The 27,190-nt window shown below is 41.8% G+C and overlaps 1 protein-coding gene across 1 annotated transcript; it reads right to left on the bottom strand.

The window, feature by feature from the left end:
* Positions 1 to 2,502: 2,502 nt before the first annotated feature.
* LOC306976352 (CD109 antigen) lies at positions 2,503 to 26,201 on the bottom strand (the record flags this gene model as incomplete). Its single annotated transcript, XM_079574272.1, has 36 exons — positions 25,909 to 26,201; positions 25,357 to 25,491; positions 23,520 to 24,101; positions 23,188 to 23,240; positions 18,847 to 19,349; positions 18,155 to 18,251; positions 18,025 to 18,088; positions 17,848 to 17,908; positions 17,531 to 17,627; positions 17,018 to 17,134; positions 16,874 to 16,933; positions 16,699 to 16,784; positions 13,167 to 13,259; positions 12,942 to 13,093; positions 11,581 to 11,662; positions 11,393 to 11,495; positions 11,199 to 11,319; positions 10,992 to 11,110; positions 10,723 to 10,914; positions 10,455 to 10,553; positions 10,317 to 10,379; positions 10,035 to 10,202; positions 7,034 to 7,147; positions 6,665 to 6,883; positions 6,400 to 6,571; positions 6,134 to 6,307; positions 5,987 to 6,068; positions 5,661 to 5,892; positions 4,776 to 4,950; positions 4,505 to 4,695; positions 4,256 to 4,420; positions 4,106 to 4,171; positions 3,484 to 3,626; positions 3,264 to 3,411; positions 2,772 to 2,874; positions 2,503 to 2,705 (listed from the first exon to the last, which is right to left on the bottom strand). Exons 2-36 carry the CDS (start codon positions 25,397 to 25,399, stop codon positions 2,503 to 2,505), a joined length of 5,142 nt encoding a protein of 1,713 aa, XP_079430398.1. The 5' UTR covers positions 25,400 to 25,491; positions 25,909 to 26,201.
* Positions 26,202 to 27,190: the final 989 nt, after the last annotated feature.

Raw genomic sequence — 27,190 nt, 5'->3', positions numbered from 1 at the left:
TAGAAGTGTCGGATACGTGTCTTATTTTATTAATGATAAATGTATGAATTACGCGTTTAAAGCACCACATGGTTTGAGGAAAAGCCTCTGAACTGAAGTGCCCTGACGCGCCGCCTGTGTCGAAATGGACGCGCGTCAGATGATGTGCCGCTGCGCTCTGGTGTGCGCTGGGCTTTTGGCAACTCGTTAAAACGACATTGGCAACTCGTTCGAACGACATTGGCAACTCGTTAGAACGACATTGGCAACTCGTTAGAACGACATTGGCAACTCGTTAGAACGACATTGGCAACTCGTTAGAACGAGATGGTATTACGTTAGAACGAGATGGTATTACGTTAGAACGAGATGGTATTACGTTAGAACGACATTGGCAACTCGTTAGAACGAGATGGTATTACGTTCTAACGAGAAAGCGCAGTCAAAAAAGTTTCACTCACATTGGCAGCAATGAGTTTCCGTAGGGAAGCATTTGAGCCAGAGTCCATCATCACTCGTGAAAATATGCGGTGCTCTGCAAAAGCTCGGTGCCTTATTAAAGAGGGACTGTTGGATATCAGTAGTGAAAATACAGTTTGTTTAATTCCACCTCTAGCCAAGGAAGTACAGTAGATATTCTGATAAATCTTATCCAGCCTCTCTTTGGCTTCAGGCAGCTCTACACGTCTGCTTTTTATGCCAGGACATTAACAGAACGCATATGCGGAGGCAGCGCTCCCGCTCATTTGATTTGTTGCAGTCTATTCATGAGACAAAAGGTGTATTTCATTATTTTATTCCAATACAAATACAATATATAAAATGTGCACTCAGACAGCCATTTTTGTTAAATAGTAAAAAAGGAAAAAGCTCACAACTTGCATATGGTATATTATATATACATTGTACAGCAGTGGCGGCTGGTGATGTGAAAACCAGGGGGGGCTGTTGCCTCGACCTAACTTCAATTATATTTTAGAAGATACTTATAAACATTGTTTTTAACTTAAAAAAGAAAGTTATCTTTGGGGCATTTAATATTATTATTTTTATGTAGAATATATTCAAAACTTATTGTTTAGTTTTATTCAACTAAAAAATAAATCATTTCTGACTAAAGTGTAGTGATAGTCACTATACATATTTGTATTGTGCACCACTGATATGTGTTTTGTACCAACAGAACCAGAACAAAGGCAGGAGGTGTTTCCTCTTTGATTTCATGTACAGTTTTAGTCCCAGACCTGCTGTGGTTTCATTATGAGCCTCAGAGCCACAGGTTTAAACCCGTATAAACTGTCAGACAAATGATCCGCTCAGAAATAATGTGCAGCTCACGTTTAGAAGAGAGTCCTCCTCCTCCTCCTCCTCCTCCTCCTCCTCCTCCTCCTCCTCCTCCTCCTGCACCTGGAGCTCCACCTCTGTTTCCCTCAGTGAATGAATGAAGTTCCCCTCTCCTGTCGTAGCTCCTCCTCACGGTCCTGAATCTTCTCTCCATCAAATGTCCACGTCCTGGGACAGAACTGTCTGTCCAAGTCAGCGAGGGTTTGTCCCAAAGTGTGAGATAAACAAGCAGCAGCTAAAGCAGACGAGCTAGTTAGCATCGTCATGCTACCTCCAGGAAAGTCCGTTTAGACGTGACTTCTGACGAAGAAAGTTGTCCCAAGTCCATTAGTTTGACTAAGTCCTTTCACCTCCTCTCAGGAAACAACACGAAGCTCCTCCGTCTCTCAGATGAGAAGTTTTTCCTCCGATCGTCCGTGAGCTCAGAGCTGCTCCCACAACGGGCTACTCGTGTTTGTTTACTGTAGAGCTTCCTCGTCTTTCACCTGTTAAATCTCCGATGGGCGCTCGGCCTCAGCGCCCATCGGAGATTTAACATTGCGCGTCTCTGATTGGTTGAATTAATGATATACAGTGACGTTTTTATACCATACCATAGCGCCGTTGGTTAGATGTTTGGGGCGCTGTTCTTCGCCGCCCCAAGCACAAAACTACACATTTATGAGGCTGTTACAGCGGTTACAGCACACAATGAACCAGGCAGACAAAATGACACGCTCCTTCACCTCCACTCCCCCTCCCTCCACTGTATAAAAGACCTGTATATAAGAAAGTTAGGATTTTGCTAAGCTTAAAACTTGTTATATTATTTGCATAATTGATAGGAGGGGCGGCGCCCCACCGCCCATAATGGACCAGCCGCCACTGTTGTACAGTCCTACCCATGTTCCTTCAGTATTAAAGACTATGTTACAAAAGACAACAGTAAGAATTTCATAAATATTCTATAAATAAACTAAACTGTAAAATGTTGTCATTTCTCTAAGCACATATTTTATGTAGTTAAAAGGGCATGTATGCAAATCATACAAATGACCATAAGATATTGACATCGAAGGTTTTGGCACTGCTCACACGCTTGCATTATTGAATGCCCCTCCATGTCATTCTCTCTTACCAACTGCACTTTATTGTAATTCATCATGTTCTTTTGTACGTCACATTTCATATATAAACAAATTAGAAACAATAGCTAGCCATAAAAAGAGCAGAAACAAGCAGACAGCTCAAACTGTAGGTGGTGCTGATCACGGATCGGGACGGGATATTAGACACAGTGATGGAGACTCCAGGGATACACAGCTCACAGCCCTCCCCGCAGAAGACACAGGGGTCTAGGGAACGCAGGTCATCCAGGTTGTATAGCCGGGTAGCTTTCCGCACTGTAAAACACTTTGACTTTGAGTTTTTGCGCAAACATGTGTTAATAAAGGCATGCGTTTACTCACTTGGTTCAGAGTAGTCATATACACGCACTACTGCATCTTGTATACGAGCCACCTTGTAAATCCTGATGAGGGGAAGTGTGATGCACACTTCTGTCGTGTTAAGCTGTAAATGACAAACAGCAGAGTTACGGCCGAGTTATAACAGCACATTTCAGAGTATAAGGGTAATATTGTGGGCTGCACAGTATATCACCAAAGAATACAAGAATTTACAAGAATCCACAACATATCGCAAAATCACTGGGGTCTTCCATCTTTATACTCACTTTTTGCAACATAGCCCTAACCAAAAATGCACGGTAACTTAAAAATGTGCAAACGTTCAGTTTTAGTGAATATTATTCTTAATGAGTTACATTTTGGCTTCATTTTAAATGTAATGGAAATGTTTTGAAATGTTTAGCAAAATAATTGCAATAAAGATTCTTTCAGGAAGATCCACTTGTATGACTGCTCAAACACTGAGTCAAATGAGAAAAAAAGAATACTTACAGAGTGTAGGTAGAGAAGGACTTTATCAGATAACGTCTCAATCTGGGGGATTAGGTCATTGGCTTCGGCGGAAATGGTGAACCCACTGAGCATGCCCACATCCAGCACAGCCATGCCAGTCTTCGAGATGATTTCAGTGTCTTTTAATCTGGACAATCACAAAATGAAGCATATGTGAGACAATGCCAAAATGGTAATAAACTACTGTGGTGGCACTTACCTCATACAGGCGGACAACTGCAGTCGGTCATAATCTTCTCCTTGAGTGTGAAGTTCCACATTTAATAAGAAGCCCTCCTCATTCATGACCTGTTGCAGATTTTCTGAAAACGTCTTGCTGTCCAGACTGTAGAAAATGTTCATCTGCATGAACACAAGATAAGGTCAATGTTTTGTTAATCAAGAAACACCCCGGGAGATTGCTTGTGTGCATGAAGGGTATGAGTGTGACCTTTTGACCTTTTGAGAGAGGTGTCAGAGGGTAAATTCTTGCTTTTATCAATGGTTGGACTCATAGTACTGTCTGTGTTCCTCTGCTTTGAGTGGTACCATCTGAACATATATGCACAGAAGAGCTACAGCATGTATGTTTTCCAGATGTGCACCTCAGCGAACCCATTATCATGCTACATTTGCATTTTGTGGCTTTGCATTATAATACCCTATTCACTCCATGGCGCAGCCCAAAACCGAAAACATTTACCGTGGTCACGCACCGCTTGTGTTTCGCAGATTATGTTGCATGCATGGAGAGATTCTCCGTCCGTGATATTTTCATTGACCTTGTCATCACAATTTTAATGAACACAAAAACAAAACAAAGGGGAAGATGTATCTTGTACCTGAAATGTGGCGAATCCTCTTCCTTCCATGTAAATGTCAAGGTTGAGGTCGTTGTTAATGTCGATCTACACAAGCAAGCCGGAAACTGAGCCTGATCTTTCACCGTACCTTTTGCAAAGGAAAACTGACAATAAATGCATTTAAATTACCTGTGTTAACTCTTGGCCCTGATACACGCGGTAGTTGGTGGAGTTGATGCGATAAATAGACATAAACGGGGTTGTTGGGGAAGTTATCTTCAGCCTGAGGTCAATGGCAAACGCTCCACTGTAAACAGCAAAATGTGCCAAGGCCTGGACAGCAACCACTGTGGCCTATGGGAGAAACATCATGAACTAATGTGTAGTTTCATGTTCAGGGTTTCAGAATGACACATGTTCAGTGTTATGTTAATGTACCTGAGTGCTAACAAAGCCTCCACGGTGGTTCCTTTGCTGCATTAGCCATTTCATGAGGGAAATGGCCTCAACAATGTCCGCGCGGTATGAATATGTCAGGAGAATGTAAGCTGTGATTTCAATCTGAACCGAGTAAGGCTGGTGGTCATGTGACTGAGTACCACCAGAGGACATCCATATCCTGGTTCCATCTTAAATAGAAAGAACAAGAAATGATAAACTGTTGCTAAGTAGGAATATACAATGTTTTCTCTGTGTATTTGCAGTATACCTTTGACATCAGCCCTGTCATTTAGCTTGTTCAAAGCTGCGGACGCCTTTGAACTGCCAGCCAGGGTTAAGGCGTATGCAGCAAGAGACAGGCTGTAGTTACTGATCTCCTTGGTAACTTTGTCTTCCAGGTAGCCCACAGATGCCTCAATTTTGTCATCATATCTTTCCTGCATCTATGTTTACAACAGAATCGTGCCATATGCCAAATGATTAATATAGGATCCATGATTTGTTACATCAAAAAGACAAGACAAAGACAATATCCCAGAAGATGTAAAAAAAAAAAACTTTTAGCGAGCTGATTGTAAGTTTGTTGTAGGGTGGGCCATATGCCCAAAAAATAATGTGCACTTCTTTATAGTGTCTTTAAGAGGTAACTAAAGCCATCTGCTTCTAATGGAAGTTCACACTTCACAACGATTAATTAATTGCAACGTCACAAAAAGCATGACTGAGGCTGACCAACAGGAAGAGTGAGTGGTGAAAAGTGTCCCCATATGAGCTTACAGTAGAGCTGTTGTATCAAACAAAAAAAACTCCTGAGTCTCGATATGACAATTAAGTACACCTAATACCAGACAATCTCTTCATATTGGCAGACTGTCACAGGGATCAGATCACAATTAGATTTTTTATACACATAATATTCATACATTCAGTCAGTCATACATTTATGAAGGAGATCTCTTATTGATCACACATTGTATGTTTTTCTCTTTTTATAACATACAATGAAAGGTAACGTGTATCTGATGTAATGTAACTATGATGTACATTTGGGCAAACAAGCTTACTGCATCTGACCACTTTGGTCTCACTTTACGTGATTCAAACAAAACTTGTTGAACCAGTTGAAAATGTGGAAAACAAAGTAGTTACTCACAGCAGCGATTGGATGCTCCAGTAGAGCCATCAGCACATATGCAGTGAGAGCAACAGTACTATTGTCCAGGTCCTCCTGCATCTCTGTGTGCATGGCTGCTCCTGCCTCTATGAACTCTCCCTGAGCTCCCTGTTGGCTCAGCAGCCATTCCCTTGCCTTGGTCAGGACACCCTGGTCCACCTTGATGAAATCCTGGGCCTGGTGGAAGCACTTCACCACAAATGCAGTCAGCCTAAAAACACAAATGTGGACAGTAAAAGCGTTTCCTTTTCAATGAGAACATTTAAATTCCAAAATCAAATTCATTCAACACAGCAGCTTCTTACCATGTACTACCTGAACCGTCATTAGCTCCAAAAGCCCCAAATGAACCATCACTTCTCTGGTATGACAACTGTCGCTGATATCCTAATACACAGACAATTCATAGTGAACGGGCAATTTTGTGGATATTAGCATTAACAAAGTCTTACCTTCCTCCAAATGTCTCATGATTCTGCTGCTGATACTGGCATCATCTTGACTTGATTTCAAGTATTGTAAAATATAAATGCTGGGAGCGAAGTGTACCATGTTCTGTTCTCCATTACCAATAGGAAGGTCCACCAGGGAGTCCAGATGGTGTATGGACAAGGCCAGTAAGTCACCTGCAAAAAAAATACACCAGTTTACAAAGTTTTCCAAGGTTTATCTCATTTTCCGCTGTTATGGTATGTGGCGGACAAATAATTGTCAGTACCCCCCAGAGCCAGATGTGCCCTGCGGGTGTCTGGGATTGCTCCTGCTGGAAAGGAGAAGGAAGCAGACATGGAGAAGTTGTTCGAAGCTGGTGCCACCTCTAAAAAAAGATTCTCCGACACGGACTCTTCAACTCCCTCAGGCTGCCAAAACACAAAACCAAAGATGTAATTCTATCAGGGAATTTTCAATAATAACACCACAGAGTCGGATTTGGACACTGTAACATAGACATAAGGGTATGAATACTTCCTAAACGGTCATACCTTCACCAAGACGGTCCAAACGAGACTCTCTGAAGCCTCTGCAGACACGGCGTCCACAGAAATATCAACTTCCCCTAAAGCCGTGAGTCTGACGGGGAACATGGCTTTAGCAGAGACGTGGCTACTCAAAACCAGCCTCTGGGCATTCACGACAGAAAGACTCCCCCGTTGTGCCATGACAAACTGGAATGCGTCACTTTCCGCCAGCAATAAGATGACCTAAAAACAAATTCAAATGAGAAAACTCGGATTTCAGATTAAGAAAATCTTCACCTGGGGAGGTTTTGAGATGAAGGTGCAACTTAAGACTACAGCGGGAGAAGGTCAGAAACCAAGAAATACAAGCAGTTATTTATAGAGCCGACATGCCTCAAGATCACGGTTCAGATGGTTGATGATGTTGACCTCCAGTACAATCTCCTCTCCTCGGATCAGGTGTGGGGGCACGTTTAGAGACAAGGAGAAGTCTTTGGAAACAGAGAGCTGGGCACATAAAAAAAGTATGTGTACACAAGAGCCCTTTTGCCATAGTCCAACATATATACTACATTGCCATCATTATACAAAGCCCCCCAAACGTTATTCAAAAACAGTTTACTTTCTGTGAAGTGAAGCTTGGTCCCTGTCGCTGGGAGATTACGAATGCAGCGGCCCTGAGCGAGTTCACACCATCTGGCACAGTAATTTCCTCACTCGTCCACGTAGTGTCACTTTTAAATGATAAACACACAAATTAATTACGTTCTCATGCACTTAATGACTACCTTTTAGTCTTTAACCGCTTAACCCCCCACCTGAACCGGGCACATTATGTCCAGTTTGACATTACCCAAATCTTAAAGTTTCTTGAAAAAAACACACAAAAAAACACAAAAAAAACACATTAAAATAGCGGTAGAAAAAATGCAACAAAAGGTATCAAAAAGTGACCCAGAAAAAGAGTAACAAAAAGTGGCAAAACTGTGACAAAAACACATGGAAAAACAAAACAAAAAAACAACAAAAGAGCAACCAAAAGCCACAAAAAAAAACTGGCAAAAAGATGAAAAAGAAAGTGAAAACATGACAACAACACTAGAGAAAAGATCCGTTAGTAGAGGTGGGCCATATCGTATCGCGATGTAATTTTTTAATATATCGTTGGAATTGTTTATATCGTTGTGGACACGATATAATTTATGCTCCATCAGAGCAGCATAAACACTTACTGTAGAACTGATGCTTAAAAAGTAAAATGAAATTAAGGATGTAAACTGCCCGAGTAGATCATATTTGCAAGGAAATTAGTACGCCGTAAAAAAAAATCGTCATTATTGTGAAATTTCTTTTTTTATATCATGATTTAGATTTTAAGCCATATTGCCATGCTGTACCGTTTAGATCGGTTTCTAAGGTCTTAGCTTTCAAATAAGGCGTTACACTGGCCTATAGGCTAAGAGCTATCCAGTCAAGGGCTTTTAGATTTGGGTAAAGCCGATTTGGAGAAAATATAATCGGTGAAGGCGGGTGGTAAGAGGTTAAGATGGTTACAATGTACCTTATAGTAGCATCTAACCACAGCAAAGATTCAGCTCCATCCATAGAGTGGTGCCAGTGATTCATGATCATATCTGAATCTATGAGAAAATAAAACTACTTAGAATCATACATGCTCGTTTTGTGGTTATCAATACATTTTCACCATACCCAGGTAAGATCCGTCTGATGTCTGTGTCTCATACAGTTTGCCATTTGTTAGCATCCGGACATTACATTCCTGTAAAAACAGTAAAAATTGGCCCTCAAAAAGGACATACACAACAAGCCTATATTTCGCTTTAAAATAAGGGTCAAGTCACAGAAAGTGATGTAATAAAAACAATAAAGAACTTGAAGTGTCAGTTGCATGTGTGGTAGATCATCAACAGCCCCAAAGCTAACCCTAGAACCCTGCACTAGAATTACAAGCTTTCATAAAAATGGAGTCACTTGCAAACAAAGGAGGGATAACGTTGCAACCTGAGAAACTGGTTCAGTCACAAAATCAACAATGGAAATATTACTGGATATCAATACTTTAACCCTTCCATTGTTTTTAAAAAAGTGTATTTGAAAGGGTTGTTTTTTCTTTCTTCTTGTTTAAGAAAAGAAAAGAAACCATAGACCAAGCTTCACAACTGTGATTAAATTGTACCTGTTCCACATGAGCTTCTCGGGATCTCTCTGGAGCGGAGTCGTGCGTTCCCATGATGGCAATGGCCACCTCAGAGCCACTCTCAGGCCCAGTCAGACTCAGGGTGACCCGCTCCCCCGGCTGGGCCTTCCCACTGCTCCAGCTCAGAGAGATCTGAAACAACATGTTCATCAGATACCGCAGGTGGGCAACGCGGATCAAAAATGTATATCAACATTTTCTATTACGATCAGGATTAGGGTTGGGTACCGTTAAACGATACTAGTCTGATATCAGAACAAAAGGTATAGGTACAACAAAAAAATAAAAGCATCGAAAGTAGGAACCGAAAGAAATATGAAATCTTTATATTTAAGTTTAATGCTACTGGTCATCAAAATCTAAAAGAAAAAAAAGTGAAACCAAGATGAAAAATTGGTGGGAAAAATAAGAAGAAAAAATCAGGTAAATTTGGGGCAAAACTGGCAAAATGACACGTAGAAAAATTGGGGGGGGGAAAATGAAAAAATATGGCAAATAAAATAAAATAAAAACATCTTAAGAAAATATAGGATTTTGTTTGTGGCCCTTTTGTAGTTAAAGGGGCTACATGCAAGGTGGCCATTTTATACTCACTACTGCCACCTCTGGTCATACATGTAACTGCACCTTCTATATTAAGCTTGTGCATGACTTTGGACCCGAAGTAACAACTTTTTGAGTGACAGTGCAGGATTTTAGAGGCAGTTGTGGTGAACAGGTCTGAACTCATTCTACACCTTAGGACATTGTTGGAACATGTAGGGGGAGGAAAATACTTAGTTTTAACATCTTTAAACTCCGTATAGTTTAAACTTTAAATGAAGTTTCTTGGTTGATTCACCTCAAACAAATGATGCTAAATAAATTTAATGGAAGGAAAAGGAATACATCAACATTATTAATTGGATTTATGTAACAAATAATAAAAAAAAAGGTAAAAAAAAAAAAAGTGTTGTTCATGATTCACAAATAACAAGCTTTTTTCTGTATCATCTCTTTATAGTGCACACTTCTTATCCACGAATTCAACCATCCATCCATTTCTTCCGCTTAGCCGGGGCCGGTTCACAAGGGCAGCAGTCAAACCAGGGAATCCTAGACGTCCCTTACTTCTCTTACATAGTTTCTAAAAATGATATCAATACATGGCACACGCAGAGCCAGAATAAGGCGTACCTGTTGTTGTTTGACCATCATGTGCGCCGTGTCGCTCATGATCTCCCCGTCGCCGAGGACACAGTAGACGGTCACACAGGCCTGAGGGACCCAGGCTGCTGTGGGAGTCAGAGCGAAGGAACCAAACTCCTTTGTCCCGGCAGCCACAACCTGCCCCCTGGACGTCACCTGGAAGAGCACACAATGGGCGCGGACACAATGAGCGGTCGCAATTTGACTTGATTTCCTGGAACTGCTTGTACGGAGACCTGTGGTTACACTGACTGAAAATACAAGACGTACCACATAGTGAAGCAGTTTGGGCAGGACGGAGCTCTTCACAGATATCTGGACAGGTGATCCAATCTGAAATCGTATTGTAAAAACACAGGTACTTGGAACGACAGCCCCATTAATGTACAAAAACAAACATCAAACTACCTGTGTGGAACTGATTGGGGAGATCTGAACGAACGAACCAGTGGGCGAAAGGTGACTTTTGGAGATGTTTAGTGTCACGACGCTGGACTGGAATTTTGCCTGTATACAGAAACATTTCCATATCATCAACATGTTTACTTCGTCCAACCTTTATACGGAGGACAATATTTTTGTTCTATACTGAAACTGCTCGTCTTACACAGTGAAACTGGTGAACACTGGTCTCCCCCCCCGAGGATCCATACAGCATTTAAATCGAAATGCTCACCTGAATAAAAAGCTGCTCCACTCCAGCCTGTAATCTGAAGCCCAGGTGGACAATCCCGTGTGCAGGCACCGAATACGTGAGCGGTGTGGGCTCGCTGTCATGCGTGGAGTTTCTCTGAGTTACCTCAATAATGGCCATATCCTCTACATCCTCGGATCTCAAGGGCTCCAGGTCAGAGCGAGATACTTTCAGCTACCGGTAAAAGATTAAATATATGTGCTGGGATGTTGATGGATGAAAAAAGTGCACTATTCAGCACCATTTTGTACCTTTGCAAAGAACTCCATTCCAGGCATGAGTTTGTGTGGATAGTCATCGAGGGTTAGTCGATACATTTCCTTGTAAATTCGAACCTTAACTTGTTTGGCCACTTCAATACCTTTGTTGACTTAAAAAAACAAACAAAAAACCCACAAAAATAAAGCGTATTTTGCTCAAACGTTCACACACTTCTTCCTAACGCTGCTGTATCTCACCTGTTGAGCTGCCAGTCACAGCAGCAAGGATGCGCACCGTGACGTCTTTGAATCTTTGCACCACTGCATTGAGGGGCGCGAGATCCTCCTCACTGAAATGAAACTGTATTGACCCGTAGATCTGAAAACGGCAAAGCAGCAACAAATCTTAAATGTCCACAGAGCATTCCTGACATAAATGTGACTGGAAATACCTCTTTAGTTTGAGTTAACGTAAGCGCGGCGTCATCATCTTCAGCTGTCTCCTGCATGAGGGTGACCACTACAGTCCCATCAACAGGCTGTCCACTGGAGTAACTAATGCATAAAAACACCCCACATGACATCGCTACAAATAGTGTTTTTGCACAGGCATGTGTATGTAGTTCTTTTGTTTGCTTACAGTGCCCTCACCGATCCCAAAATATCCTCCAGTGCAAGAACATGAGGTGGTGTGTTGATCAGAACCTCAAAAGGTGGGATTTCTGTAAAGGCATTAAAGTTTTTACAAACATCACATCGTGTATTTTCTTCTATAAATAGCAGTAGCATAAGGCAGACACTCATGTAGAAATGAGAGTGAGCTTTTGAGTGTGAATGCGAGGCTACAATCCAGCAGGTTTACGTTCATAATGTCGTGTGTGTGATCATTGACTGTCCTGGCCAAATAAAATTATAATAATAAAAGGTTTCTTACCAAAATCTTCTACCAGAAACGTTAGATTATCCGTCAACCCCTGAGAAAAAAGGAAAAGAGTACTTTTGAAAAACAGATGTGAACAAGGTTAAAAATCCTTACATCGATTTTTGCTGTGACTATCCAGATTCCGGAAGGTGCGCCCTGGGATAGGCGGAGCATCTGCAATACAATCCCATTATTCCCACTGGACTGGAACGTATTTACAACATCCTCATCTGGATTCTGTAAGTAGACAAAACAGATTTACAATTCACAAAATCAAATAATTACATTTCAATACATAGAACTAAGTACATACAGTTATACAGATCTCCACTTTGCCATGGTAAGGGTAATTGTCCAGGTAGACAGACGCCACCCGGACCCTGACGGTTTCCCCCGGCTGGTAGCGTGGTCTGTCGGTTTGAATAAACATGGAGACATTTCTGGGGTTGAATGGTATTGTTGTGGTGTTAGCAAAAATAACGTCTTCGCCTTTGTAGCCCCACACAGTCAGAGAAAAGAGAGAACTCTGTGGATTCGAGTCATAAATCTGCAACAGAGTTTCACCACCGAGTTAGTGGAAGAGAGAAAGCGAAGTGCATAAATAAAGTATTACTTACAGGAGGTAGTGTAAGCAATCCTGTCACGTCTATGGGAAAATAAAAAGGGCTATTTAGTCCAGAGCACTTGCATGACAGCTTTGAGATAGATGTGTTTACAAAAAGTTTACAATATTTTCCTTTTGGGATTTTAGGATGTTTGCAGGTATGAGTGCAGTGTGCATTGGGATTTAATGTTTTTACAGCTGTGTTGCGATAGATAATAAACATTAGTTAATCTAACCCAACCAAAAATATGGATGTTCCCAAAAAGCTAAAATCGTCAAAAGATTTTGGACCTGTAGGCGTTATAAGATGGGACAGGTACGCGTAAATACTGTGCAGGATCAATAAGTATTAGCCATAGAATCAATTAAAGTAAAAAATGTTTCAGAATGTAAAATAAAAATCTGAATTCAGGACAGAAATCTTTGGCTTCAAGATACAAATGCTGAATGCCAATATTATTATGCAAGTTGTTACCTTTTGTAAAATCTTCAGACTTCTCCACTTTGTTTTCGCCCTGCACAACTTCAGCTGTCACTCGAACACTAAAATCTGCCAGGACTGTTACCGCTAATGAAGTGGGCATCCCAGCGTAAATCTCCTCCGGGACCGCCACGAGGAAAAGTGAGCTATCAGAAAGACATGACTTTAGACTTAAGAGAAACAAAACATTTATATTTCTAAGATTTATTTTCCACTTACCTGAGCGATTGCAGATTTGATCTAGGTACATATAGACCAATAATTCCCAAACACACACCTATTCGCCAAAGCCACGGCATGTTGACAATTGGACTTGCACATAAGAGTCCGCACTGAGAGGCTTACCTGTCCCATACCTGTATGGAACTCCGCCTCTATCGCCCCAGAACACGATCACATGACTTAACACTCTCAGCTAGTATCACATGTGTTCTCTGCCCCGAACAAAAGCTGTGGTCTGGAGGGGCAGGGGTGTAGACACACTCCAACGCCTTGGCCCAGGGGGTCGCGTCTCAGCTGTCTATTCACAGGCTGACATTCACATCACTGATAGGTATAAGCGGTAAAACGACAGACCACAAGTTCTATGTGTTGTACCTGTACCTGTAATGACACATTAAAGTGCAAGGTTGAATAAAGGTGTACAAAGTGTAACAAATGTACATAATGTGTACAAATGTTACACCTCACCTTGTTACCCTTTATTCTTCTTTGTTCCCTTGTTTCTTGTAATTACAGACCATGATGTCTCATTTTAGATTACAGCCTGCGCTCATGTGTATTTAGGTACAGTATATTTGTGCATTATTTATGCAGTCATTACCCTTTACTCCACCTTGTTACTCTTTATTCATCTCCGTTTCCTCTTGTTTATTTCAAATATTGCAAGTCTGCAATGTAAGTATGAAGTTGTTGTTCCTCTCCTGTAATTGAGCACGTTGTATTTAATCTGTGGTTGATCTCATGTGTGGCTACATTTACATGGAGACCAAAATCTGATCATAATCTGATTTCTGGAGTTCTCAGATTATCGATGTGGCATGTAAACAGCATGATCTGATATACATTTTCTGAATATCATATAATCGGATTTCTTCCTGATCTTTCACACATGTGCCTAAACTAACCAGGAAAATACAGCAAAGAGGCCAAAATCATGGGAGTGTCTTTGAAATAAAGCTCAAATTAGCTTATAGAGTAAGTTTGTTTCTAACAGTCCAGTGGTTTAGGCTGCTGCACATATACAGCAAATAACAAACTCTTTAGTGTTGTGAGTTCGAGTCCCAGCCCTGATTATTTACTGAAGTCTCTCTATTTTACAGACCCTTAATACAAGTTAAAGCACAGTTTGTGCTATCTGTCTCTGTATCTTGTTTCATTTTCTTTAATTACTTCAGAAAACAAACAGAATACCGGATTGGAACCTGTGCTGTAAGCACTTAGTTACCAAGCACAAGAAACTGCTACCACATGGACAGCACTTTCAATCAATCGTCTTGTATTGCCCAATATCACTACTTTGACTCCAAGCTCAAATATTATGGAGGCGCAATCATTCTCCACCTGGTTCTGTAGGTGGGCCTGACTGACGAGAGGGGTGGAGACTAAAGCGCGGGGTCAGGTTTTTTTTTTCAGCCCGTGTCCAAAAATGTGCTTGAAATGAACAGGTTCTGCATGTCATCCCCTCACACCCTCACTCTCCCTCCTGCACAGAGTGCTGGAGTCAGGAGAGGGGCAGAGAGCAGAAACAACGCAAAACTGTGCACATGCTGTGGAAAATAGGACACACTGAGCTCCGTAAAAGTGTACTCAACCACAAGCAGCAAAACGCTGTTCGTTTTATGAAAATCTGCCGCATATCTATGTCAAAAACCGGCGAAAGACGATGGAATGAGCTGTGGGAGACTACAATGAATGTGCGTAAAGTGGCGATGAGTGGTGGCGCAATCAAGAGAATTTCATGACCCGACCTGCTCCGGGGGCAGCCCGCGGGGACCGCGTTAAACTCGTAACCCGCGCATCATTAGTGGAGACAATTCAGATGCTCTAAAAATCAAAAGCTGCACTTGCATATGTACAACCCAGAGTTTTGGATTCTCCGACTTCTGAAGAGAATGTAAACTCATCAGATCTGATTTTTGTTTAATCCGATTTCTCCAGTTATCTGACTTTTCGGACAGTGTAAATGTAGCCAGTTTGTATCACCTTGTGTGTTTTTGTTAATTTTGCAACAAACATGATTTGAATTTAATATCCTTGTGTTGTGTCTTAATTATTATTATTATTTTATTTTATTTTTTTAACTATAGCATGCCCTTATGTATAAATATGATGGTCGCTACGCCTGCAACTACACGTTACACCTTTGTTTCACTTTGTATCCTTTGTCCACCTTTATTCGCCTTGGACTTTAATGTGTTCAACTGCATTTAACTGTGTAATTACTTTGTTACGTACCTACATAGTAGTAGTGGCCTCCGATCTAATGTGCTGTTTTGTTTGGTTTGTTCATTTGGTCAGTGCATGTTAATGAACACACGTGGGACACATGCATGTAAACAAGTCACGCCTGATTACTTACTAAACTGGCGCAAACATGGTGAGGACATGCAAACTCCTCACAGAAATGCTCCATCAGCCCATGGATTGAACCTGGGACCTTCTAGCTGTGAAGCATGAGCACCAACCACTGCGCCATCGTGCCATAAAGGCTACTCTGCAGATACACTATACTGCACAAGAGGAGCAAAGAAGTTTCAGAATACGACTGATGAAACACTAATTTAAAATGATCAAATTGATATGTACCATAAATACTGGCATTATATGTGGTTTATTTTAAAGTGCTCTGTTGTGTGGCTACAGTGGACCTGGCAATAGTCCCTCTCAAGCAGCATGATTAAATTAATAAGCGTCCCTAATGTAAAGTGTCTGTAAAGCACGCATAACCTCCAACCAGACAGCAGATGGCAGCAAAGCTCTTCATGTATGTGTAATGGAGAGAATCCAATTGGAACAGCTTCATCTTTTATATTTTATTTCTTTGGTATTTTTACACTAGTTACATATAAAATATACAGTACTTCATTCACAAAGTTATTTTGGCACATACAAACGCTACGTTGTGTTAGTACTGATAGATTCAGAGCATTTGCGTCTATGGTGATGTTGGATGTAACAGGAGAAGATGCTCAAGCCTCAAGGGATTTGCATTTGCTCCAATACTTCAGACAGAAATTAATATATTTGAGGCACTTTAACACAAAACTTTCATAATTTTCCAATGTCTTTTTAAGAGGGATCTTGCTTGTTGTCTTTAAAGATTTTGTTGCATTTCCTCTAAATGCCAATCAAACTCTGGCTACAGCAGATTGCAACATAATTATTAATAATACATTCTAACATCAAAGTGCTGATATGAGTGCATATTTACACGGTGCTAAACAGAACCAGGACAAATGTCAATGGTCAACTCATAACTGCCAGATTAAGCTGAAGAGTTTGGCTTTATAAGGCACTTGGCCGTTTTTAGTATGAATCCTTTTGAAACTTTATGAAAGCTACAAATAGTGCTTTGCAAAAAATGCAAAATGTCCGTTTACATTAATAATTTGGTATGTGAACATTAAAAACAGTAATCTCTTTGTATGTAGACCCAAACTAGAGTAGCATTCACAGTCTATTTGATATAGAAAAGCGCTGATAAATACAGTCCTCTGATCATCCACAAGGCAAGTACCTCCAGTGTCACATCTCAAAATGTCTGTACACACTCTCCACGTAGGTCAGAACCCTCTGCCAGTCCGGACCACCCACTCGGAGCATCTCATCCAAAGTCTGGAGCACAGAAACACACCCATCATCAACCTCATGGTAAGTGAATTAGCGCAGAATTTGTTCAATACTAAAAGGGCACAATGTCTTACTAGAGTTTGCTCTATCCCGACGCTCTCCCCGGTTTTGAATGCCAGGCTGAGGTTTTCTCTCTGGGAAAAGAAGCGCACAATCAATAAGATGAACACTATAAATCAGTGTGTCCCTGTCATTGCACAGGCAGGAGCAGCACATACCTTGTTTTCAGGGCTGAGGCTGTTATAAGGGACGTGTGAGGGGAGGTATGTGTGGTAGATGGCACAGAAGGCCAGCCCGTCGGCCCAGCTGCTGCTAAAGTTGGTAATGTCAATATTCTGAGTAAAAGGAGAGAGCACAAAGGGAAGCCTGCAGTGAATTTTAAGGCCCACAGACAATGGCAGCAGTAAATAACAGGGCACTCAAGGAATTATTCTGATGCACGGCTTAAAACTGACTGCAGTTTCGGCATACTTCAGCCATGTTGGCCGTAATAAAAATCCAAGATTCGATTTGTAGCGTCATATTTCCTAGCCTTTGTAAGAATAAACCTTCAACAAAGCATTCAGTCAAAGATATACAAGTCTTTACACTCAGTCTAGCTTTCAGGAAAGTCTTACGCAGCATGTTTTTTTCTGTTTTTGCTTTTCCCATTAAGATCACACGCTCCCTTCAGCTTCTAAGGTCTTTATGTCCATATGCCATAACCAAAGCCAGTAGTGAGTATGGTTGACCTTATAGCCTTGAGTTCGATTCTGGCACCAGCGAAGCAGTGAGTTCCTCTTGGAGCCTCCATGGCGACGCAGCAGCAGATTGAAACCATCCTGTGACCTGTCAAGACCCAAACAAAAGGCGCACACTGTACATGAGTTGTAGTTTTGTTATAGGAAAACACATACACACACACACACACACACACACACACGTTTCATGGCTTGGGTATTGAGTTTGGAAATGGCTGGTGTCAAACGCACACTAAAATTATGCCATGACTAAAATAATGCTGGGGAGACATAATTAGATTGGTCCAAGAAACACAGAAAGCACTCACTTCATGGGAGGCAGGTCTGCAAGAGCCGAGTTGTACTTATTCAGAGACTCTTCACGCTTTCCTTCATTAAAAAAATAAATAAAATGTATTCATATAATTATCCAACTGATTAATTAAATAATGAAGTTTGCAAATAGAATATGTTTCAATAAAGAAGCAATAATTAACTGCACTCACCTTTATCTGCACTTTTGCCGTCTTGACAGTCTAAACTTCTTCTGCCTCTTAGTTGCACTAGGTTCTATAAAAACAATTAATTAAGGCCTTGCATGCATTAATGAATTGCATTTAATGTTAAAACAATCACCTTATTTGAAGACCCCGATGTTGATATTGTATTTGATTGGGAATTTTTATTTTGTGTTGTAGAGAACTCTGCTGATGCTGGTAATCGGGACAGGCTCCTGCAAAGGAAGAACGTTCCACAATTACAATTAAGCAAAGTTCATAACAAATGTTTATGATGTAGCATGAACAAGTTTTGTTTGTTGTGTTACAAAATTTTGAAAAAACTAGAGGTATGTTCAACTTTGAGATAATGGTTCTTGACAGATGAGCTCAAGCCAAACAAACAAATCTTTTGTGCCACTTCTGAAGCTCCGCCCACTCTATTCAAATGAATACGTTCTGTGCACTGGCTCTCAAACACCCACTCAATCTGCCTGCAGTAGTTGTTGCTGCTTGCTTCAGCTCAAGACAGTGTTTTTAGGCTGTACAATGGACATTCCAGTAGAGAATGCATAAAACAGCCTTTACACCATTAGCGTAAAAACTGTAAAAACAAAACAAAAACACAGGGAGCATATCATAAACAAACTGTTTACGCTTTACAAGGCAAAAAGAAAAAAAAGGTGAGACATTAAGTTCATCACATCATAGGAAACAACAGTAAAGTGCCATATTCTACCCCAATGTGGCTACTACATATTAGCTGAATAATGACTAATGAGTGTGGTGCTTTGAGAAACTTGGTAACAAGTGAAATATATTGACACAAACCTTGACCTCTCCGTGGTTACTGCCCTGCGTGTCTCACTGGATCGGACTTCCTCTCCACTTCGTTCCTCATTGGTCACATTTCTCAAGTATCTCTTGGTCACATCTGTTCGAGGTTCTTCATGTTTGGTGACCTCATTATGACTTGCTGTGTCTCTGCGCTCACCTCCCAGCCTGTGCACCCTGTCCCTGCCCCTGTAAGTCTCCTCTTTATTATCATGGTTAGTGCTGCTTTTGTCTGAATTGTGACTGGCATCATTAGGGTCAGATGTCTGGGTTATTCCAACCAGCCTCTGCCTGCTCTCCCTCAGCTCTCCTCTCAATGTGAGCAGCTGCATGTCAGCCTCTTTCTGCCTCTGTTGAGCCGTTGACAGTTCCCGCTCCATGTCCTTATGAGCCGTCCGGAGAGCCGCCAACTCCTCCTCTGCCTCCGCTCGCAAGCGGTCCGCCACTGACACCGCCACCTGCAGGTCAGCCTGGAACTGGAACCATTCTCCTCGCTCAGTCTGGACAAACAGAAGAATACTAAATTGTCTGTTGACAGTATTTATACACAGTTTTACACAAGTTCAAGTTATTTTTATTACATTTTATTACACTGAGCTTGTCACATTCCTAGGTACCTTTATAGTCATCAATTGAGTTACTATTGAGCAAGTGGTCAATATTAGTAAAATGATCAACTTTTCTATTCTCGAGGCAAAAACTTAAATAAAGATATCAGTGATTATACAAGAAAGTGTCATAAGTGTTAATTACAAATCTAAACAGAAATTGATTTAAAGTGAACAAAAAAACGTGGCTAAAAAAACTTTGAAAGCAAGTTTCAGCAAGAAACAAATGTTAGAATCAAGTTGTTATGTGATATAAATAGATGTGTACAATGATCAGGACAGGTATACACTGTACATCAAACCATTCAAAAAAATATGGGAGAGGATACGGCAAACTACCAAGTCTTAGTTTTGGCAACCACGTAATAACTGTTTCCCTTGTTCCTTTGCTCCACAGTTTAACTTCAGACTCCGACATGTCCAAACACTGCGTGGTGGATTGAGACAGACTTCAGAAAGACTGATCGGAAATGGAAAAACAAGAACCAACGGATTACATCATCTTTTATCATGAAAAGAGTTTAGAGAGAACAAAAGTGTGAGAAAGAACAACGATGCAAAGTTAAGTGTAGATATGAGGGCTGCGGGAGTGCGGAGGAGTGCTGAATGACGATTCGATGAAGAATGGCTTTGGGACGTGGAGGAGGCGCTGATATCTGAGCCAAGACGCTCCCTCATCTGACCAGTGACTTAAGACCACAGCTGGACCCAATTACGCAGCATACACATACACAAAGATCAAATTCCCCTTTTTTTCTTCTTAAACACCTCCCTAACTCTTGTACCTCAATGCTAAACCACATTGTTAAGTCTTAAGCACTGTCTGGGTATTCATTGCAACAGTTTGCCAAGGCTGTTCAAAGGAAAAATACTCTTTAATTAAACTAAAACATCCCAACTGATCAGAAAAGCAATTTGAAAATGCTATTTTAGGCTGGAATACTTCTGCAGCACGAATTCACACTAGCCTTGGATTTCTGTGTGTGGAGAGTGGACACTCGTATAAGCTAAAGAAAACAGGAAAAGGCTCCTCTGTTCACGTTGAGATAAGGGTGTGGGGCTGCAGTATTAAGACACAGCAAGGCCATCCCACAAGAGCTGACCCAATGCCCCACTGCATGACCAGATGTGGGATCCAGCCGTCATGTCTGCACGTGTACATTAGGATGCATGCGTTCTTGGTGTTGAAGCATATATGCGATGTCCCAACAATACCAGGAAAAGGGTCAACGAAAACTGGGAAACTGGGGAAGCATTGTCCAAAACATCTGTCCCTGCATCACTTTCCACACCCACACTTTATTGGACATACTTGGAGTGGCATCCGAAGTGTGTAATGGATTTTAGCACACTTTGGACTGTCCATCTTGTACACTCCCAAACACTACTTAGACAAAAAGGAACAATGACATCACCCTCTCAAAGTAATTCAGCCCCAGCCCAGTGGTATCTTTGTGCAGTTTCCAAGCCCAGATAAATGTCATGTCAGAAAACATGCTAATACCAACTCATAAAAATGTGACATTTCACATGACAGAACTGAACCTAAGCAAAGCCATGTGACATAATGGCCAAATCAGTATAAAAGAAAGATTAAAACCAAATAAACATCTTAGGTCTAATTCAACCAGGACTGAATTAGGAGAAGCCCAAACTAACACAGGAAATAAAACCACAAAAGACCTACTCTACGCCCAGAGAAAGCTTGCCTGTGTAACATCAATGGCGCTCGTACCACAGTTTGAAAACTGCAGCTCTGTGTGATTTACATTTTAACAAATGAGGAGCAAACATGCACTCAAGCGGTCTAAATCTTCCCTCTTGGCCCCTAGACACAAAGCACTCTGCTATAGCGCTGCACTGTAACAAGCAACCTGAAGATTCCAGGAATTTAGCAGCACCATCCACCTGGAACCGAGTCCAAAACAGGGCTTTGTGATTGACTCGAGCTCCAATAGAACCCCAAGTGTAAACTCTTAGGTCAGTCTTGCACACATACATTGGGGCTATTCAGTGTATCCAGCCCTGAGAGGGGCATTTTCACTGTTAGAGTACAAAAGCAGAGACGGTGCTGGATAGGTATGTGAGCGAGAGCTAAATATAGTGCTAATGGGGCCATTTAGTATCTTTAAAAGGTTCACTGAAGATTTGTATTCGGAAAAAAAAATCATGTAGCGTACGTGTGTGGCCATGTTAATCAAGCTTTATAATATTGGTGTATGTGCAGTAGGAGGGGGTAATAGAAATATAAATAGTATAAGCAAGTTGTTCTACACATGTATCTTGGCAATAAAGCATGCTACTTTTAAGTATTATTGGAAAATACAAAGCAGTCACAGTAGGCCATACAAATACAGAGTGTAGGAGATCTGGGGGGTAGGATAAAAAGCATTCCAGGGGCTGTTGTTGGGCAATTATTGGAGGAATGAAGGTGTTCTGAGGAGAGGTCAGTTCTGTGAAGGAGAAAGAATGAAGACAAGGCAAAGAGGCACAGCAGGGGAAGGAGAGAGGCTCATAACTGTATCATTCTGTGCACGTTTGGGGAGTCTTCAGTCTCGTGCACTGATCATACAACAATACAGCGCCAGACAGTCATCCCCCACCTCACCGCAGACCCCAACAGGATTGTGAGTTGTTGTGGACAGCCAAATGCAAGCCCCCTCTTTGGCGGTCCGCACCACAAAAGGAGACTCTCTCAACGCAGAACAGCAGAACGGGATAGTTCATAAAGTTGGTGCTTTACTAGCTTATATTGCTGTATTGAGGGCCCATGTAAACACAGTGTCGAATTGCTCTAGTATTCATATACACGGTGAGCCATTATTGCTTAACCACAGTCACTCAGAGGGTTGGCTGCGCTGTGCAAAGCTTAACTTTTAGGGCCAAAGGGAGGATGTAGAAAATTGGAGAGAAAGAATATCTAGAGTTCACTACATGAAGACGAACAAAAAGGGACATAGTAGATACAAAGCTAGTTTCATACATGAAGAGGAGGGAAGTATTTGTTGTATCCAGCTGTTGTTATCTTCAAATCTGGAGGAACTGGGAGCCTCCAGCTACAATCCTCATAAGGGAGGGTCAGGAATTGGAACGAACGACTGACAGGAAATTACTGCACAAGATCACCTTTCTCATGTGAGCGACAGATGCTTGTGGAACAGAGCACGTGTAGCAATAAAATATGACCTAATAGTGCCTTTAATAAAAAGATTTTTTTCTGGTTGCAATTTATCAGGATTTCCCCTTAGGTTAGACGTGTCATGGTTTTAAAATCAGAATCAAAAGTTCAGTTCACAGTGTGCGAGGATGACGATGATGTGATGATAATGCTATGGCTCGAGGCAAAAGGCTTTTAATCCTAAACTAGATGCAGTGATCTATAGGTTTGAGTCCATTTCTGTGCCCTATATCCTTATGGTTCAAAAGCAGTCTTGGCAGGAAGACTTCAATTTTGAAGAAATGCATCTCCCAAGAGGCCCAGCCCAGTTCAAGGCCTATTGTGACAGACAGAACAAGCAGCAGTGTCTTATCTCCTGGATGAAAGGTTACACGCATTACGCTGACTCTTTTGTGTATTTCCTGTTTACAGAGCTATATTTACACAGGAAAATTATCTGTGTTTCCTTTTTGCAGTGTAATGTAATGTTAGTAGTAATAGCTTACAAGGAAAGGCACACATACCCTGTAATAGTGATTATAAAAGCAACACATATTTGTCCATGTTAATTACCTGCAGGGAGCACCTCAGGCTTTTCACTTCTGCTAGTAGACGCCTCAATGCCTCTGTAGAAAGATCAGAGTTAGATTTGGGGTTTTTTGCTCTTTGTTTTTGAACTCAAAATCATTCTCAACAGTTTAGACAAATCGATTTTTATAAAAACAAGCATTCACTTTTATGTGCAAACTACAGTATCTTGCCTTTACTAATCCATATGTAGCACCGGTTGATCAATTGATCACTGCTCTGAACAATTCTGATATAATACTGCCCACTGCGGATCAATAACAACTCTCTATTCCCTGATGTTCAGTAAAGGGAAAAAGCAAAAAAAGGTCCGTCACCTGTCATGTTCATGGCACCGTCCTGATCAGCAGTCGCACCAAGTGTTGTCCTACATTCCTCCAGAAGTGCCCGCAGGTCCTCCTCCTGACTATCCCCAGCCACAGGAGCCTGCTGTGGGGACTGCCCAACGCCACTGTCCCTCTCATTCCAGGCCTCATCTGGGGAAGGGCCTTCCACTGGAGGCGAGGGGGTCTTGGTAGGTCCCGCATCCCCACTGTTACCCATTGGGGTGGCGGTTTTGGGGGTAGAGGTCTGTGGAACGCCATTCCTACTTGAAGCGCTGTATATTTTACTTGCCACGGTGCTTCCCGACTTGCGTTGTGAGGCATTTGTGTTGAACTGAATGGGTGAATGAGGCCTCCGTTCAGGCGGCGGCGGTGGTGGAGGAAGTGAGAGAGTGAGAGAGCTAGCAGGACTTGAGATGACGGTTGAATGGGTCTTTTTTCCGCTGGGTAAGTGAAATACTGGTGTCAGTGGAGATGACAGCGGACTTGCAGAGGCTGGTGAAGAGGGAACACTCACAGATGGGCACTCCCCCTGAGGTGAACCTGGAGGAGTGTGGAAGCTGTCCGTGTGAGGGCCTGGTTAAACGAAAACATATATTAGAAAGTGATGATCTGGTGGCTCACTGGCGAGCTCTCGTGCCACATGACATGAAGGTTGTCATGAAGTTTTATTTCACCGGCTGTGCAGGCCTTTATGTGTAAATTTGCATGTTCTCCTTGTGTCTGGGCGAGTTTCCTTCTGGTGCTCTGATTCCATATGCACATGCACAATAGGCTAATTATGCAGCTAGGGAGTCCCGAGTCCAGACCAAGCCTAGTTCAAGATTAAATGAGATCCTGGGCACTATGCTGGGGTCCCACTGTGCCTGCCAAGTAGCCCAAAGGACACATTTTACTATGGGGACAATGAAGTATACCAAATGCTACCTTATTATATGAATTGATGTTGGGCAAATAATATAATCCAACTACAGGGTATAGTGTGGGTTTAACAGCTTTAAGATTTAGCCTTAGGAATCTATAGTTTTGTAACCATGTCCTTTTAGTATACAAAACCGAAATGTCAAAGATACCCTTCAGCATATTGTCTTCAGATGCTATCCGTACGGCCAGTATTGTTGAGCTCTTCCTTCACCATTTTGCTGCCACACTCATTTCTCCAAATTAAGGCCACAAAAACCAAGAACAATTGATTTGCTTAGTTAGAACATTCTCCAGCCATTGCCCTCAAATATTTCCCAAACATTTTTCTCTCCTCTGCATTGTTGCTCGTCCCCGGCTCGTGAAGACTGACTTGTTGCTTGCTTCTCATTTCCTTTCCTTCTGTCTTTACCATTTCTGCCTTGTTTGGGGCGAAACCTCACTTTGTTTATGATGCGGGAAAACCAGCGTATGCATGCTCTTTAAGCCAGATTATTCCATTCCAAGCTTTTCGTTTACACCAATGTGCTTGTCAAGGCTTATAGTGTAAGTGGGCGGCACACTGACCAATGGAGAAACTATGTGTGTGGGTAACATTTGGTAACATATGCAAGAGTGCGTGTCAGTCCGTATTAGACCTCCTATGAGTAATCCTGTGCCCTTGTGCCTGAGCTGGAGAATTCTGCACAGTCATCACAGCTGGTCCAGGGAGAACAAGCACCAATCACATGGGGAGCAGAGGAGAAAGACCACTCAGTGAGAAGTCAGGGAGGGCGGCCAAAACACACACGGACTTCCTCATTCTTACAATCATCAATCATTTCCAATCCACCACTCGTTTTCACCTTTTCAAGCAAAGAAGATGCATCCATGATTAAAAAGGAGGTAGAGATGAATGTTTGTAACACACCTGTAGTTCCATGGCTGCCATCCTTGGAGGAAAGGTTGCCCATTCTGTTGAAATAATGGCCCCAAATCCACAAAAGCTCTCAGCAGGTGCCTGTCTCCTCCCTCGGGTCAAAGTACACTGTTCCGTGGGGATGACCTGTACACAGCCATGACCAGCAAGGATGAGTAATGGACAAAGTCTCGCCTATCAAAGTTGCACAAAAACATGAAGCACCCTTGATAGACTTGAACATCTTCTTATTGTAGGAGCGCCACAAACGAGGGTTCCCGTGTAAAGACGCGGGACGCTACATTTGAGCACACGTGCATAACAAAAGCCCTGGGATTAGCTGAATGTGAAACCAAAGGAAAACGCCGGTAATGTAAAGTTAAGGCGATAACAACAACACGCGGATACTAATGTCAGAGAGGTACAATGATGCCAGTGGGATGATCGGTTTCAAAAACGAAATATACGTGCAATGACTTTGTGCGCTTTCATGGCGTAAGTATTACCCGTGCCCCAAAGGAAACTTTAACGCAGGCGGTGAAAGGCAACAGAAAGCTTGCAAACTAGTAAAATTGTAAAGCAAACCTCCACTCTTTCGGCTCACTGGTCCACACTCCACAACTTCAGCCTGCTCCTCCTGTCCTCCGTCGTGGTTTCCCCGCGTTCAGTCTCCGCGCTCTCGCTGTGATCCTCCGCCGCCGCTGGCCAACGCAAATGTACGCATTTCCAGAATCAGTTGTCAAAAGCGTTCATCTAACTAATCCTTTAATTGTGTCTGAAAAAATATATCCGAAGTATCTAAAACTTCTGAGAGCGCGACACAGCTCACGATGCCCATCTGCGATCTGATGTGTCCACTGGAGGGCACAGTCTATCTACAGTCCGCCGTGCGGCCGCTGGGTGGCAGGCTATGGAGCCAATAATAAACTTCTTTTTATTGGACTGGTTTGTTGATAAATTAACATAAACTCTTAATACTCAGTTATACTTATTTCACGAGTCACGACCTTGTGTTTAAAATAACATGGGAATATCTAGTGGCAACAAAAATATAGTTTAATTTTCCCAATATCATGATTTTGGGTAACCTCCCTCCCCCCTCTTAAAAATTAGGAAGAGGGAAGGAAAAAAATCCTTCACAAGTAAAAAAGGTGCCATGTGTCCAGGATTTTAGTGCGACACTCGTGAAAAAAAATCAAAAATCTATCTACACTTACACAAATGTTGCAGCGGTGTGTGAATGACTGCCACTAGCAAGTAGATGCACAGTATACAAGCTGATCAATATCCCCTCATGCATTTTTACATTAATCTAAAAAAGAAAAGACCTTTGTGTTTTTCCTTGCACTGGCAGATATACTCACTACTATTGCTTTCTCTTTGACGGACAGCTGATTTCTGACTTTGCCCAACAGTAAGACTTGCATATATGGATGGCACCTGCCTCTCCTCTATGAAAATCAATTGAACAGGACTGGCCGACTGGAGCACTTACACATGGCAGTGTGCCCGAGCAGAAATGGGGGGGTAATAGAAGTTTGAGTTGCCAACCATCTGTGCAGTGTTCAGGGGGCTTCTGCCAAACGCCTGTCCCTCTTAGTGCCAGTCCTCAAAGAGAGCCACAATGTTTCCAAATGAAACACGCTTGTTCATTTACATGATATTCAGAGAGGATAGTTACATAACTTAATTATTTAATCACTTTTAATCACATTTAATACACAGCTGTACCATTATCAACCATTTAAATTAACACATTATGAGTTACACAAGCATTAGGTCACTACATAGTAGAGTACATTTTATTACATGCAGGTTGAGTTCTCAGAAACTACACCATAGCACA

The sequence above is a fragment of the Gobius niger genome, assembly GCF_951799975.1.
Source record: "Gobius niger genome assembly, chromosome: 16".
Classification (NCBI taxonomy): Eukaryota; Metazoa; Chordata; class Actinopteri; order Gobiiformes; family Gobiidae; genus Gobius; species Gobius niger.
The sequence above is the reverse complement of the archived record's forward strand: the minus strand, read 5'-3'. Positions and strand labels throughout refer to the sequence as shown.